We start from the raw sequence: 16,573 nt of genomic DNA, 5'->3' as shown, positions 1-16,573 counted from the left end.
TGTTGGAATTCCACTTAAGTCTTAAATTAGTTGCTTGAGAAAACCCATTCCATTTCAATCAACATGCTTATGCATGAGCATGCTTCATATCGTAACCTTAGTATTCTATCATCCAAGTTATCTGGAGTTTGGAATCTCTGTTGAACATATTCGTATGTTCATTTCATCCAGCTGAAATGGTAATAAGGAGATTGAGTTTAGTTTCCTATAAAGCATTTTATAAATCAAAAGCAAAAAACATGCATGTGCTTTTCAATTTTTTTATTTTTTTATTTCAACATAAACAAATACGTATCCTTTTAATTACAACAACTTATTAGCAATATTTCTTAAACCCTTGTCAAAACAGTAGTTCATACACAGACATTAATACAGTTAAAAATAATTCTCACATATTTACCAAATCTTCTCCCTGAGCGCTTTCTGCCTCCTACTTAGGATTGTTTTGCCCATGTCTCTAGTTTTAGAAATTGGTTCACTTATACTAAGTTGAGACTTCCATTTCCAGTATTTCAGAAACACAATCCTTGAAACTGTAATCAAATGAAGGAACAAGTTTCTTAAATCCTTTGGTATAGGTTTAACATAATTTATAAGTCTCTGGGGTTACCTGAAAGTCCACCTCCCACTCTTTACTATTTCCTGCCAGTAAACATTTGCATGTGAACAGTTCCACCACATATGCAGAAGATCTGTGTTAGGTGCCTTATAAAACCAACATTTGTTAGGACATAATTTATAAATCCTAGCCAGTCTTTTCAGGGTCATATACCACTGATGTAGCACTTTGTAAAGGTTCTCCCTATACTGTAAACAACTTGAAAATGATAATCCGTATTTTAATATGAATTTCCAAACATTGTCCAGAAATGTATAATCATGTAAGGCACCCCACTTTCCTTGAGAACTATTATTTACTTTGTTTAAATTGCAAAGAATATTATAAATCTTTGACATTAAATGACGTTGTACTAATTAGGAGCACAAGACAGGCTTGGGCTTTTTTCATCATCTTCTGCAGTATACTCACTATATATGATATAAGACAAACTCATAATATAAAATAATCTGTATAACTTAAAGGTGACTAGCATGCATTGCGTCTTTATAATAGCAGGTCACATTATAAGTGCCATCCTTCCAGTATGAGTTTAGGCATGTATATTTACTACTAGAGGTGATCAAAGATATTCGGAGGTAGCTTTTAGGTGGGTCCTAATGCAAGTCTGAGTAAGGGTCTGTGATTCTTTCTGTACTGAACTTGACTGATGCAGTCATGATGAGAAGGAAGGCTGCCAGGGTGTGGAGAGGAAGGAAGTTATTTGTCTTTGCTGTAATTGTTCCATTAATCTGAAATCACTTCATTATAACATGCTAACAAGTTAATGAGTTCATTATAACATGCAAACTATATTTCTATGATCTATTCTTAGGCTCTGATATCAAAGGAGGTCCTTTTGTTCTGGATTCATCTGTTTCAATGTCCTTAGAAGACCATGCCTTATTTTTTTTTGAAAAATATTCCAAAGACCTTCTAGTTGACGTAGGTATACGTAATATTCCTTGCAAGATATGACCAGTATGATGATGCGTTGTGTATCTGGTTCTGTATTAACACAATATTCTAGCTTTTGCCTATTCTGCTGTTACAAGGGCAAACTACATGTGATGCTGGGAACTATCACCAGATGCCCAAGTGAAAGCATTCTTGGTGAAGAGGGGATGGGACCAAACTAGAGGAAGTGGGAAGTGCTGACGCTCACCCCCATGCTGGGTGGTTTTACAACAATGCAGTAGACCTACTCAGAAGAAAACTTGAAAAGGAAGAGAACGAAAGAATCCCTAACTTCTCTTTTGTACCGTGGAAGAGATTGCCCTCTTCACACCACTGGTCAGCTAAGCACTTCCTCTCATTGGGACAAACAGTCCCCTAAAAGTTTTCAGCCAAGGTGAATGATAGTCAATGCTCTATCACCCCTTGTGGATCAAGATCTTTCCTTTTACACTGTCCAGATGCCATCATTTCTTTATTTATTATAAAAACCTGCTTGGTTTCTATCCATCAATGTCTCTCCCAAGTGGTTTTTCCTGGACTTTTTTTTGTCCCTCAGATCAGTTTGTCAGATAGCTATGAACTTGAAACATAGTTCATCACCATATCTTCTGTGCAATCCTACATGGGAACTGCACATTCGCAGGCTAGCCGTGGACGTTTCAAAGCTCTTAGAGCTGTGAGATGCTCGCTTAGCCTTTTTGCTCACTTTTCCCCCAGGTGCAGCTATAAAAGGCAGGGTAAGTGGCTCCCTCCCTCAGTTCTTCTTTTGCCACTGAAGAAGGACATGTCTTCTCTCTGCTCCTCAGTTCCATCACTATAGGTGTATGTTAGAGCCTTCGATTCCATGATGTCAAAGGCCCTCTTCAAGAAGTATTCCCATTGTGGGAAGACCAGAGTTGATATGCAGAGGCAGGCAATGGCAAACCACCTTCATTAGTCTCTTGCCTTGAAAACCCCAGTAGGGGTCGCCATAAGATTTGATACCACTTTCAATCAAGGTAGTACTGTATAATTAGTATTCAGATTACCCAAGGAACTGCCTGCAAATGGTGTTTTTGCTTATGATTTTGATATTTTAATATTGTTTTAACAGGGATTGATTGAAATATTACATCAGGAATTTACAGGCTGTGACTTGGAGGAACAGCACCATGCATATTTGAAACCTTTTCGCATTCTCGTAAGCCTACTTGACAAACCTGAAATAGGTAAGAAATAAGCTTCTAAAGAGTAAAAATAGAGGAGGAAGCTGGCCATGGTTTTTCAGGTCTTTCACCCAGATACTTTGATAGGCAGAGCCCCAAATCTGAGTGTATGTGCCTGATGTTGGGGACTCAAGAGAAAATAGGGATTGACTGAGCTGGCAGAAGCAATCTCAGACTTGTTGCTGAGGATCCTGAGGTTTGTTCTTCTTGGATGCTTCAATGTTCATGCTCCCTAACAGTATCAGCTCAGTACTTCTTGGGTGCCATGACAACCATGGGGCTGTTCTGGAACATTCTGCATACCCTTGGTTTGGTTGTCTCTGTGGTATAGTACATGGTTTGGTAAAGGGGAAATTTTTCACTCTACTCTTTTCATGGATGAGGATTACACTCACAGACACTTGGAACTTTCACCAGGGTGGAAGGGCAATTAGGATGTTCTGTTCCAGGAAGTTCATGAATCCAGAGGGATACCTGATGTCTTCTGGAGATTTTCTGGTCAGAAAAGTTGGTACTCCTATTGCAGCCCTGGTTGACCTTTGGAATACAGACATGACCTAGGCTGTGGACACGATTGTCCTCAGTGCCCTGTCTACTTCCACAGAGTCCAGAATGTCCCTTGGTTTACTGAGGAGCTTCAGGTGATGAAGTGGTTGGGCAGATGATTAGTGCACAGATGGAGAAAAACTCAAAATAAATGCAACCGAACACAGGTGAGAGAGCACATTATCATGCCTGTTCCATGTAAATGATAATAGTAAAACAAGTTCACTTTTCTGCCACCATTGCACCTGCACAGTGCTGTCCAGCAGAACTTTTCCAGATTGTGAAGGGGCCCCAGAGAATGTTGACACAGAAAACACAAAACCGCTATGATTCCATTGGAGTGCATTTTGCAGATAAAATTGTTCTTACCTGCTATTGCTTAGATACCATTTGTTATACTGGCTCAGTCCCAGGATATCACTGAAGCAGAGTCTGGTCTTAGTTGTCTGGCTAACTTTCAGTTGGTGAGGCTTGATGAAGTAGACAAGGTGCTTCAAAGGGTGTAGGCCGCCATATCCAGTCTTGACCTGTGCTTCTCATGGCTAACAGTATCATGCTGAGCTGGGTCCAGGAGATTACAAATGCTGCCTAGTGGATAATATTCCATTCTTGGGAAAGGTGCTTAAGTGGCTATGCAGCTTAGAATCATAAAATCACAGGGTTGGAAGGGACCTCTAGTCCAACCCCCCTGCTTCAGGCAGTCTTGGAGGAGATGAATTATCTAGATCCATTTCAAGCAGAATTCATGGATGGCCTTGGGATGGAAAAGGCCTTGGTCACCCTGACTGATGACTTTCCTGGGAGAATTATGGGAGAGGTTCCTCTGGACCTCTCGGCAGCTTTCAATACCATGTACTGTGGTTTCCTTCCAGAGAGGCTGGTTGGGCTGGGAGCAGGGGCCAGCACGCATCAGTGATTCTGCTCTTACTTAACCAACCAGTTCCAGAAGGTGGTGCTGGAGGACTGCTGCTCAACCCCATGGCATTTACGGTACACGGTCCTGCAGCGTTCAATCTTAACTTCCATGCTATTTAATATCTACATGGAAATACTGAGAGAGGACATCCAGGGATTTAGGGTGAGGTGCCACCAATATGCAGATGACATCCAGTTATATTTCTCCTTAACAACTGAGTCAAGTGAGTCTATGGTAGTCCTGAATAGGCGCCTGGAGAAGGTAATAAGAAGGATGAGAGTCAATAAACTGAAGCTCAATCCAGAGGAGACTGAGGTGCTGTTGGTCAATGAAAAGGCTGCTCAGGAACTGCAGAGCTTGCCTGCCCTGGAGGAGGTTGTACTTGGGGGGGTACATAGTTTGGGGAGTACTACTTGATCCTGGCCGACAGATATGCTCCATGCTACATGGTACCTTTTATCAACTCCAGCTGGTTTGCCAGCTATAGCTGTTCCTCAAAAAAGTGTAATATAGCTACAGTGTTCCATACTCTGATCACATCCGAGTTAGATTAGATTACTATAATGCACTCTACATGGGGCTGCCTTTGAAAATGGTTCGGAAACTTACATAAGTGCAGAATGCAGGTGGCCAGGGTTGGTTACAGAAATCATATCAGCCCAGTGTTGAAATATCTGCACTGGTTGCCCATTTGTTTCTGGGCCTAATTCGAAGGGCTAGTTCTTACATTTAAGGTCCTGCACAGTTTACAATCCATACTATCCAGCCTGATTGTTAAGATCTGCCTTTCACACCCTGCTCTCTGTGCCTCTGCCTTCAGGTGGTGAGTAGAGACAGGGCATTTTCTGTTGTGGCACATTGCTTTTGGAACATCGTCCCCCTTGAGGCTCACTTGACACCTACTTTCCTTTCCTTTAGGCACCAGACTAAAGCATGTTTTTACCAAGGCTTTTAATTCAAGGTTTTATCTTTCCATCTTTTTAGTAGTCTGCTTCTGTTCTATGGATAGGTTTTTATGCTCCTAATGTCCAATGGCTTGTTTTTTAATGTTTTTTTAAATATTGTGACTTTTAATTCTAAGCTACCTCAAGCAGGACTCTGAAGAGGTGACGTAGAAATATTCTAAATAAATAAATGCTGAAGTATAATCTGTTATAGTGTGGTGAATTTCAGAAGTCTCACTTACACCTGAAATGCAGAATCCAACAACTGTGCAAGCTATATTTTGTCCATTTGTGTTTAATGAACGTCAGATTAATATAGTTATAAGTCTTAAAAGATTTTTGCAGGTATGAAAGAGAGAAACAGAGATTTACCGGCTAGGAACAAATAAGCTACGAAGCCTCTCTAGCTGACTAAGACAAGAAAGATACCTGGTAGTTCTCTTTGTAATGAAAGAAAACACAGTGGTAGAAAAAACAGGAAACACCCTAGCTATCTACCTAAGGAATAATACTAAAATTAAAAGCATACCAATAGGAATGTATGAATGGAAGATGAATTTATTTGCTGATGATCTAGTGGTATTTATCTCTGACAACTCGTGAAAGGAGATGGCAAATATTACATGGGTATATGGTGATTTACTGGTTTTAAATTGAACTATAACAGAACTATAACAAGTTTTTCTGTATAACATGCAAATACATCCAGTTAGTGTTCACTCTTTATTGCATAGGTTAAAGATAAACCCGAAAACAATGAAGTATTTAGGTATTTAAATATCCAGCAATGTAAATCATATGCTTAAGATCAAGATGAGCTCAACCGTAACTAAAATTAAAACTGATTTGTTATATTGGAAAGCCTTAAGTCTATTTCATGGTTCCTATAGATGCAGTCAAAACGAATGTCCTACCTAAAATCATTTTTCTAATGAGCTGCATGTTAAAAAATCCTTAATCTGTTTGAAATGAATGGCTAAGAATTGAACAACTGTAACTGTTCATTCTCATCTTTCATTTGTTTACAATTTGTGAACTGGATGTGTTATTTGCATTGTATACTGGTTCTGATTCTGTATTCTATTTTAGTAAAATTTTAAAAAAGAGAAGCAACACTAAGAAAGGCAGGAAAGTGAAAAGTCTAAGGAAATGGGGGATTTTTAACTGGCTCCCATCACTCAATAGAGCAAAAGTGACAAAAGAATGGATGGCACCTCGGTTACTTGTTTATTAGTAAACTATTTATCTCACTACTTTTCCTGTGGTTCAAAGTGGACTACAAACTCAAATTTAAAATATACACTTTACCTGCCCGCCCCCCAGCCCCCTTCCCCCAGCAATCTATACCCTAAGAGAGAGTCTGGTGATGGTGACTGTCACCCTGGGAACTGAGGATTCACTCCCCAATTCTGAGTGTTTTGCTCTTGCCTTTCAGTTCAGGCCAGCTTGTGGAAACAACCATCTTTGACACCTCACCCTAAAAAATGCCTGCAGCCTATACCCTGTTAAAAGTCTTGACAAATAAAAAATGCCTTGCAATGCCTCCTAAATATTTTTGTCCCCCATCTTCTCAGGAAGCATGGTCCATAGGGTGGGAGCTGCAGTGGAAAAATCATGTCATACAGGGGATCAGCTAGCAGGTGGCATCCTGAAGACCACAGCTGGCGTGGGGTCATATGGGAAGATACAAGCCTTTAGATTTGTGGGTTTTAGGCCAAAAAAGGCTTTAAAGGGTTTACTTCATTGGCTTGACTTTGCTTTAACACATTAACCTACGACACCATGGGTTGTCTCTCCCTAGAGGTTACCTTGCACTTTGATAACAGTAGATCTGTATGTCTGCCAGTGTATCTAAATCCTGTTTAGGATTAATAGGATAAAAGGATAAGGAAAGGCATTTTCTCTTGCTTTTCAAATAGCTGGACTTTTCTACATTTTCTGTTGCTCAGTCCAGGTAAGTCTTCTTGATCAGGTCAAATAACTTAAAAATGCCTCCAAGATATCCAGATACCATTGCTAACCAGGATTGTTTCCTTGTCTACCTCTTCTTGATGGATCATAGGTATCTTAATGTTGAGGTACAGAAATACTGTGTTTACTTTTCTGGACTATATTCTGATTGCCTGCTAGAACTGACTGCTTGTATATTTCTTGTGGGTTTCCACACATTTAGATGGCACAGACTAATTTATCTAGCATTTGCAGTCCTTTGTGGTTCAAGGTGATTTATACCCTTGCTTTTTTCAGATCTCAGTAATGGAAGTGCATCACAGAAACATAGGGAAGCTGCTAATTTGCCTTTAAAAGCCTGCTATATTTTGTGTTAGAAAAATATTACCATTGTTTTGTTTGCCAACATACAACTTCAGCCAGCAGCAGATAACTTCAGCCAGCATATTGATGCTTCTAATACAGTTAAGATACTGATGAAAACTTACTTGAAATTGGAATACAGGCAGCTATTTAAAAGATTCTTCTAATACAGTTAAGATACTGATGAAAACTTACTTGAAATTGGAATACAGGCAGCTATTTAAAAGATTCTCAGCATGTTGAGAAGGAAGTATAACTCCCACAAATCTGTATTCCTCTCACTTTCAAGATTATCAATGAATCCCATTCAAAGTTTTATACATTATCTTATTTTGGCAGATTACACAAAGGTGTAGAAACTACTTTGACAAACTAATTTATTTGTCCTTCACATAGCCTTTTGGCTCTTGCTACTTGCTACTTTTTTTTCTCCGTTAAAATTTCTCAAATTATTTTTTTTATTAAAAATTCTCAAAATAGACAAAGGGATTTATCCATCTTATGCCACTTTTAATTTGCTCCTGAATCAGTTATATCATATTTGGTGTGTGCCATGAAGGCGGTTCATATTTGAATGACATGAGCCATTTAAATAGCTACAGTGAAAAAAATATACTGTATTCTCTAAAGCAGCAGAACTTTCTAAAATTATTTTGAATAAACAATATGAAGTTGAAACAAAAGGCTAGAAAAGTAGCTGTGTTAGTCTGGGGGAGGGGGTTGAAACAGCAAATAATCCTTTGACTATTTAAAGGCTGAGGAATTGATAGCCATATGTTTTTGTAGGTAAAGGTCTACTTCAGCTTATGTCTTAGTTGAGGTCATCAAATCTATGAAGTAGCAAGTACTATAACAGTTCACTCTGAGTACAATAACAAGATACTGACTACAAACCACAACGTTTGAGCATGCAAATTCTGGTTTGTATTTCCCAATTCTTAAACTTGCTATTGAAATTAGAATAATGCTTGATCATTTGATAATAATTTGAACTGCCAAGATGAAATTGTGCTTATATTCTCTTCTATGTTCAGGACCACAGTTTAATTATAACCCAATGATAAACCTCAATTATTCTTTTTGTTGCAGGACCACCAGTTGTTGGTGATGTGTTTCTTGAAGTTATCAGAGCATTTTATTCCTATTGCAAAGATACACTGGGTTCTGATCTTAAGCTTAGCTACAGTCAGAATGGCAATGTTCTTTCAAGGTACCTTGCAGTCTTTTTTGTTAAACTGACTGACCACTCAAGTTCATTAATCCTACTAAGTAAATAAAGCAGTACTTAAAATAGTTAATCTTGCTAAGTAAATAAAGAATTCAGCGTGGAGCTCCAACAGAGTTAATGGTGGAACTTGTGTGAATGTAGTTCCTGGTGTCTCTTTTGTTTACAAACCAGGTCAGGACTGTAATGCAGGGGAAGCTTTGGGGCTTTTTTGCCTCCTCTCACCCTACGAACATTTCCAGATCTGAATTGACTCCAGAAAACTGCTGTTTGTACCACTGGAGTGAACATGTATGGAAATGCTTAACCTCTCTCTTCCCCTTATGATATAGTCCTCATCTGAACCAGACCTGGTTTTTAGATAATGAGAAATGCTGGGAGCTCTTTTCATGGATCTGTCTTCTATTTGAGCCTTTTTTCCCCCATGAGTTTTTCAGGTGACCTTTAAGTAGAGGTTCTCTGCTTTTGGAACTGCATTCTCATGTTTCTTTGAAAGGAAACCACTGAAATCAAGCAAATTTAGACCTTAGAAGAAATGGGTGAGGTCCCTTGGGCTTCAGTTGATTTTAAAATTCATGACACCATAACTTCCACAGTCTTTTGCCACTAAATGAGTGAAGACGTGTAATTTGACTTACTGTAAATTCAACCCAGTTCTGTCACGGGAGCTCCATTACACCTTTAGCACTTCAGAAGTGACCCAGTGAAAAGGATCCATGAAAAATACAGATCTTTCCTCCATTTTATCCTTGTAACAATTCTGTACCTTATCCAGGCATCAATATGTCATGTAATTCTTGTGGCCCTAATAGGATTTCAGAATGCATGGAACCATAACTCCCATGGTCTCTTGCACCTGGGATGTTTCTATGACAGCACCAAAAGTCTAATGGGCCCCCCAGAGTGAGGCCTCCCTTCTACACTCACCTTGTAAGTCTGAATGTGAAAGCATGTGTCAGGGACGGATAGTCCTGAGGTGACCTGTGGAGAGGGTTTGGCTTGGTTTATAATGGCTGAGTAGGTTCTGAATCTCATTCTCTACTCTTCCCCTCTCAACCCCCCCCCCATTCTTAGCTTCGTAATTCTCACTACTTAGAACTGATTAATTCTCAAATTATTCAAAGGTGAAAGATTTAAGAGCTTTTGCTCTTTGAAGTTGTGCTTAAGCTCTTTGAAATATGAATATTACTATTATTCTTAGCATGCTGTGCCTAAGAGTACAAAATTTTGAAAATACTTGAAAAATACGTTTACTGCTTGGCTACTTATCATTTTGTTCACTCTGTTCCTGTCCTAGTGCAATCAAAGAAAACAAGCATGCATCTGAGATTGTTAAAACAGTCAATCTGTTGATCACATCCTTAAGCACTGATTTTCTCTGGGATTATATGACCAGATGTTTTGAAGACTGCTTCAGGTAGCTATGCATTTTATACTGCTGCTTGGTAGAGATGGAGATGAAGTAAGAGAGATTGATGAAGCCTGTTCCACTAAGAGAGAAAAATTAAATTGCTATGCATATTTTAAAAACTATGGAAGATTTTTTTGTGAAATATAAATGATCATTCAGTGATAGCTTTGAGACTTTTGGCCAACAATTTGCATGATCCTTTTTAAGTTTTTCACTTTGGTTGATTTGCCTTGTTGATTTGATCATAAGTTAATTCTGAGATAGCCTTAATGGTGGTATGGAGGCCAAGAGAAGCTGACTTCTCATGTCCTTGTTACCAGACATGGTCAGTACACATGCAAACTCTGTTCAAAAATGCACTTTCAAGATTTTATTGTCATGGACTGTTTTGTCTGTGTTGGAAAGGAACACAAAATTGGGCAGTGCCTAAGGGAATAGACAGTGAGAGCTTTATTGTACTTACTAGCAACAAAGCCCGCTTGGGGGGGGGGATACAACGGGCTTTAGAAAACTGCTCCACAGCGGGCTGAATGGGCCCAATTCGGGCCAAATTAGGCTGCTGCAGAGCCCGAGAGTGCTTCGGGGGGGGGTGCAACAGGCCTTGGAGCGCACCTGTGCTCCACAGCCACCCGATTTGGCCCTGATTCAGGCAGCTGCAGGCCCAGGAGCTCTGGAGGGGGCAGAAAGCGTGCTCGAGCACTCCTGTATTCCATAGCTACCCGATCCAGCCCCAGTTCAGGTCGGATTGGGCGGCTGCTGGCCCTGAGCCCGTAGGGGGGGGCAGAAAGGGTGCTGGAGTACTCTTGCATTGGGGGGCCAGATTGGGCGGCAGCAGGCCAGAAATGTGGAGGGGGTGCAGAAAGGGTGGTGGAATGCTCCTGTGCTCCGCAGCAACCCATTTTAGCCCAGAACCAGGCTGCATCAGGCAGCTGCGGCCCAGAAGTGCAGGGGGGCGGAAAGGACAGTGAAGCGCTCCACAGCCACCCAGTCTGGCCCCAATCTGGGCCTGATCGGGCGGCTGTGGGCCAGGAGCATTGGGGGGGGGCAGATCCCCAATTCAGGACAGATCAGGTGGCTGTGGGCCCGGAGCACTGGGGAGGGTGGAAAGGGCCCTGGAGTGCAGTGTGCAGGAGTGCACCGTGCCACTAGGGAGTGCGCCGGAAGGCACCATCCCCCATCTTTCCTACCCCCAGCAGTGGCCTGCTTGGATTTCCTTGGCAAGCTGTGTTGCCAAGGACTCACCTTTTATCCCTACAGAGGGGCATGCGAGTGTGCCTGCAAGGGGATAAAAGGTGAGTCATCGCCAGTATGGCTCACCTTTTATATAGGAGTAAATAAAATTAATAGAAGGAAAAATAGGAAAATTCAATCAATTTAAGCACTTCAGTGAGCTCCTGGAAAGCCAAAGAACTGAATTATCGACGGAATGTTCATGCCCCCAAAGGAACTTTACTACTTTCTCAATGAATTTAGTGTCTTGATAGCTTGCAGCATAATCTTTTTCAACTTTAATAATAAATGATGGAGTCTGTCCCACCATCTCAAACAGTGTATGGCCTGAGAATTCATGGAGGTGACCACAAAACATGTTTCCTGATCATGGGATGCTTTAGGGGCTATACTCTCCAGCTCTTGACTTTAGCCTACTTTCCCCTGAAATGAAAGAGTGATCATACATTGAAATGCTTTTGCTTGTCTACAGTACATAATTCACTTTTAAATATCCAGGTTCTTAAGGATATGAAATTTTCATGGCAAGTAGAAAGGTGAATACATATACAGTCATATTCAGTCCATGTTATATTCCTCTAAAATCTTAGAAATCCAGACCACCCATTCCATGATACAGTCTGAAATGTACGATCTCTTCAGGGAATATGCAACTTGTTATTTACAGCCACAAGGGTGAAGGGTTTTACTGAAAACTGAAAAAAGTGCTTACTTGGAAGGCCCATGGCTTTGTCTACAGTACTAAATCTTACAAATGATTGTTATGGGAGGGGAGAATGCTGAATTTTTTGAACAAGGTAGCAAACATCCCCTGTTTTCCCACCAGAATGAAGATATTGCTTAACATTTGCCCTCTCTTCATTGTATCCTGGAACATATTAAATTTCATATTTAATATTTATTAAATGAAGTACCTCAAAAAGAACATTTCCAGTTCTGATAGCCAAAATTAGACTTGTCTTAAAAATACACATTTGGGTGTTCTTGTAATCCATGATAGTTCTTTGGCTGGTTGCTTAAGGTGGTCTTTATATATAGTTTAAACTGTTTCTTCACTCCCATTTCTGCTGAAAGGATTACAGTCCAATGTTAAATTGTCTTGCATGCTTTCTCTTTTGAATTGCAGAAATAAATCTGTACCAACACACATTCTGGCCAAGAACAGAAGTACTTCTGCAACAGTTTCAGAGCTCTGCAAACTTCTAGTGTTTCTCCTAGATGTAATACCATTGGTAAATCAAAATATTGTATATATAATCAGTATTGTAACAACTGCATTTAGAGCTATTTCTGATTTTACAAGTATTTTTATGTAAGTCTGCCACCTTATGCACAGCATTGTCCTGTACTTCTAAGTTTTCTTGCTCTGAACTTTTCTCATCCTTGAAGAAATGAAAGGTCTATAGATTCTGGAAAACATATATTTAGAATATATTTAAATATTTACTTAATTGAAATACTTTGTTTTTCTAGGAACTTTATTCAGAAGTGCAAACTATGTATCTGCCACAGATGCTCAGCTACACGGTGCAGTCTCTCCTTGAAAACATGGACAGTCTAAGTTTGCCAGAGCTCTCTCATGCCTTAAGAACGTGCTTCAAGGTGCTTAGCAAAGTGCAGATGCCTCCTGCATACCTAAGTACTGGGACAGGAAGTTCAGACACAGTAAGTATTAATACATGTGCTCATGTCCATTTAATATACTTTGCAAATAGGGTTGATCAAAATTCTGATTACAAAGATATCATTTTTGCACCGTAGGTGGATATTTCACACTACTTTTTCATACTTGTTCTAACAAGTATACTTGTTCTAACAAGTATGTGTATCATAACTTATGGATGGTGCTGTGAGTGTTCATTATGATCTCTTATGTCTTATGTAGTTTTTATATCACTTAGTCTAAAATAATAACTAATAACTGCACTTATAACTAATAACTTGCACTCTTCTAGACAGATTAGTGCCCCACTTAGAGCAGTGAATAAAGTCAGTGTTATCCCCACAATACAGCAGGGGGGCTGGGGCTAAGAGGAGCAGCTTACTCAGGGCCACGTGCTGAGCTCATGGCAGTAGTGGGATTCAAACCAACAGAGTGCTGATTCACAGCCCAGTCACTTAAGCACTATGCCACAGTGGCTCTTAAAGGCATAAAATACAGTCTAGTTACTACTAGGGGTGTGCACCCTGAAAATATTCGGGTTTCCTGCTTCGACAGAAATAATCCAGAAATACTCAAAACCCGAAGCGGCAAGCTGCTTCGGATTCAGGTATTTGAATCGCTTCAAAATACTCCATAAAGATTTGGAGCATTCCAAAGTGATTCAGGGGGGCTAGGCTTTCTCCCAGCACCCCCTCACACCCCCATTTAGCCCCCCCATCCCCTCAAACCCACTTACCTGGCCAGGTGGGCCAGAACTGCTGCCTCCAGGCCCGCAGCAGCTTGCAGGGAGGTGGAGAAGGCCGGAGCCACCTCCTCCAGCCATTCCTGTCCCTCAAATGGCTGCCGCCACGGCCATTTGAGGGGCAGGAAGGTCCTCTTCTGCCTCCTCTGCTGCCACACAGCCCCCACAGGGCTGTGAGGAGGGCTGGAGCCGCCACCACCATGCCACTTCGTCTGGGACCACAGACGCCCGCAGGGTGGCCGAGAAGGCTGGATCTGGCAGTGCACAGCCCCACACGGCAGCGGGGAAGGCCGGAGCCGCCGCTGCTACCACCACCCTACCACCTCCGCAGCTGCAGGGCAGGTAAGTGGGGTGTGGGGCGGGGGTTAGGAGGGACATTTAAAGGGCCCTGCCACTTGCAAGCGGCAGGAAAGGGACCCTTTAAACTTCAGCTGTCAAGCAGAAAAATCCACCCGCCTGCCAGCTGATAGTTTAAAGGGACCTGCCGCTTGCAAGAGGCAGGGAAAGGGCCCTTTAAAGTGGCTCCAAAACTTCCTGAAGCAATCTGAATGCTTCGTGGAAACTTTGATTCGGGATTTCCCGTATCTTTACAAATCGTGTCCGATTTGAGTATTTGATCCGAATTGGAAACCTGAAGTGCACAGTCCTAGTTACTACATCTCAAATACAGTCTACTTCATTTCAGATACAAAGTAGTTACTACAGCTCACACATTATGAGCAGCAGGGGTGTGTCCAGTGTAACTCTGATATATATAGTGTTCCAGTACTTGTGATGGGAGCTGTTATATTCAGCATGCTTAATTCCGACATTTAGGCAAATTGTATTAAAATGAATGCAACTCACTTTCAATAAATGTGCCTAGGATTGTGGTGATATAAAGATAACCTTTCAGATAAGAAAGATGATGCTTTTATTTTCAATTATCTATATATCTGTGTAAGAGGTCTCATGCATGAAAGGAACTGATATCAGAGTTAGAAACTAGAGGAAATACAGCAGAGTTTGTTTGTTTGCTGTTGAACTCTCAGAGTCGTTAATAGATTCTATTGTAATACTAATTCAAATATATTCTTAAGCTCTTTCTATTGCTACTGTGATGTGTTGGTATAAACGTGTATAGAAATCCCTTCCCCATTTCTTATATAATAATAACATTCAATTTATATACCTCCCTTCAGAACCAATTAACACCCACTCAGAGCGATTTACAAAGTATGTTATTATTATCCCCACAACAAACACTCTGTGAGGTGTTTTTTATCCTACCATTCTTCCAGGAATCTCCAAACAGGATTCTCCTCCATTTTCATTTTGTTATACATAAGAGCCCCATGGGATAGGCTCAAAGAGTGAAAGGAAAAAAGAGCCCCAGGCCATCCAGTGAGCTTCATGGCTGAATGGGGATTTGAACCTGGGTCTCCCTAGTCCTGATCACTGATAGTTCTGAGTCTTTAATTTTCCATGTCTATGTAGTATTAGAACCAAATATTCATCTACGGTCTTCCTGTGCAGTCCCACATGGGACTGCGCATGCGCAGGCCTGCCGATACCGGAGATTTTTATAGCTCAAAGCCACTAGGGTGCGCTCCCGCCTCCAAGCGCGCATGCGCGGCCGCTTTCCCGCCGAAATGGCTCCTAAGATGCGGAGCGCCCCTCACATACCCTCAGTTTCTCTTTCGCCACCAGTCGTTGCGGTTTACAGCTCTCTTCGTTCGCGATGTCGGAGACGGCCTTGTTCAAGCGGTGTGAGACCTGCAATCGCAAGATGACAAGGTCGGATGGTCACTCTGTTTGCTTATACTGCCTTGGGGAAACGCACAACACTCAAGCGTGCAAGCACTGCCGCGCGTTTACCTCCAAGGCCAGGGCGGAGCGGGCAGATCGCTTACATGCCTCCCTCGGGCAACGCGCGATGTCTGTCAAAGATCCTCCGCCGAAGTCTTCTTCTGCTCCGTCTGCACCATCTCGACCTCCTCCGGAGGCGTCGGGTTCCAAGACTCCTCGTTCCCAACCGTCTCCGAGCCATTCCGAGTCGAGATCCGGGAGGGTCTCCCAGGTTCGGAGTTCGTCGGAACCGACCGCTTCAGTTCCAAGACCTTCGAAAAGTCGACCTCTTCGACTGCCCAGGCTTCGCCTGTCCAGGGAGCCCGTAGAAGTTCGACTCCTTCGGTTCCGAGGTCGACCTTTCCGGCTCCTCCAGCCCCTTTGGATCCAATGACTTCGGATCCAGCTGTGAAGTCGAAGATGGGTACAGTTCCTGAAAAGAAAAAGAAGAAGCATAAGCACTCCAGCAAGCACGATAAGGCAGTTTTAGAGAGCCTAATTACTGCTCCCCCGTCGGTTCCGATCGACTCCACTACTGCCCAAGAGGAACAGCGTACGGACTCGGCTAGCCGTCCGTTCTCTAAGACTCCCCCAGTCCAGGGGACTCAGGAGGATGATGTCATTCTACTCGAGAAACTTTCTACGCCATTGGGTCAGCCTCGATCGGCTTCCTACGAATCGGGCTTGGTTCGTTCGGTTAGGAGTCTACGGAGTCGGTCTACACATCGATCTGACCGTCGGAGCTCGCCTCGGTCCTACCGGAGCCGATCCAGGGAGAGTCGGCGTCGAGATGAGCCGGCTCCTCGCTATTTTAGCAGAGAAAGCTCGTACTATTCTGACCGACTTTATAGAGGTGCCTCGTTGTCCCCCTCGTTTCGAGTCGGTTCCGACGCTGGATATGATCCGTCCCGTCACCCCTCGGAGGTGGTATCTCCTCGGATCCGTGCCCGATACAGCGATTCTCCTTTGTCGGAGTCACCAGAAAGAGAGATTGGG

At 42.1% G+C, this 16,573-nt stretch overlaps 1 protein-coding gene across 3 annotated transcripts in view; it reads left to right on the top strand.

Moving 5' to 3' along the window:
• The window catches only part of DOP1B (DOP1 leucine zipper like protein B), a 100,136-nt gene that overhangs the window by 23,348 nt on the left and 60,215 nt on the right, over positions 1-16,573 (top strand). For all 3 annotated transcript variants that reach the window (XM_054974603.1, XM_054974602.1, XM_054974604.1), the window contains 6 exons: positions 1,434-1,543; positions 2,649-2,763; positions 8,569-8,689; positions 10,002-10,121; positions 12,472-12,577; positions 12,819-13,010. In XM_054974603.1, coding sequence (XP_054830578.1) covers positions 1,434-1,543; positions 2,649-2,763; positions 8,569-8,689; positions 10,002-10,121; positions 12,472-12,577; positions 12,819-13,010 — 764 coding nt within the window. The remainder of the gene's footprint in view (positions 1-1,433; positions 1,544-2,648; positions 2,764-8,568; positions 8,690-10,001; positions 10,122-12,471; positions 12,578-12,818; positions 13,011-16,573) is intronic.

The sequence above is a fragment of the Eublepharis macularius genome, chromosome 3, assembly GCF_028583425.1.
Source record: "Eublepharis macularius isolate TG4126 chromosome 3, MPM_Emac_v1.0, whole genome shotgun sequence".
NCBI classification, from domain to species: Eukaryota; Metazoa; Chordata; class Lepidosauria; order Squamata; family Eublepharidae; genus Eublepharis; species Eublepharis macularius.
Note: the sequence above shows the minus strand (reverse complement) of the source record. Positions and strands in the feature narration are given on the sequence as shown.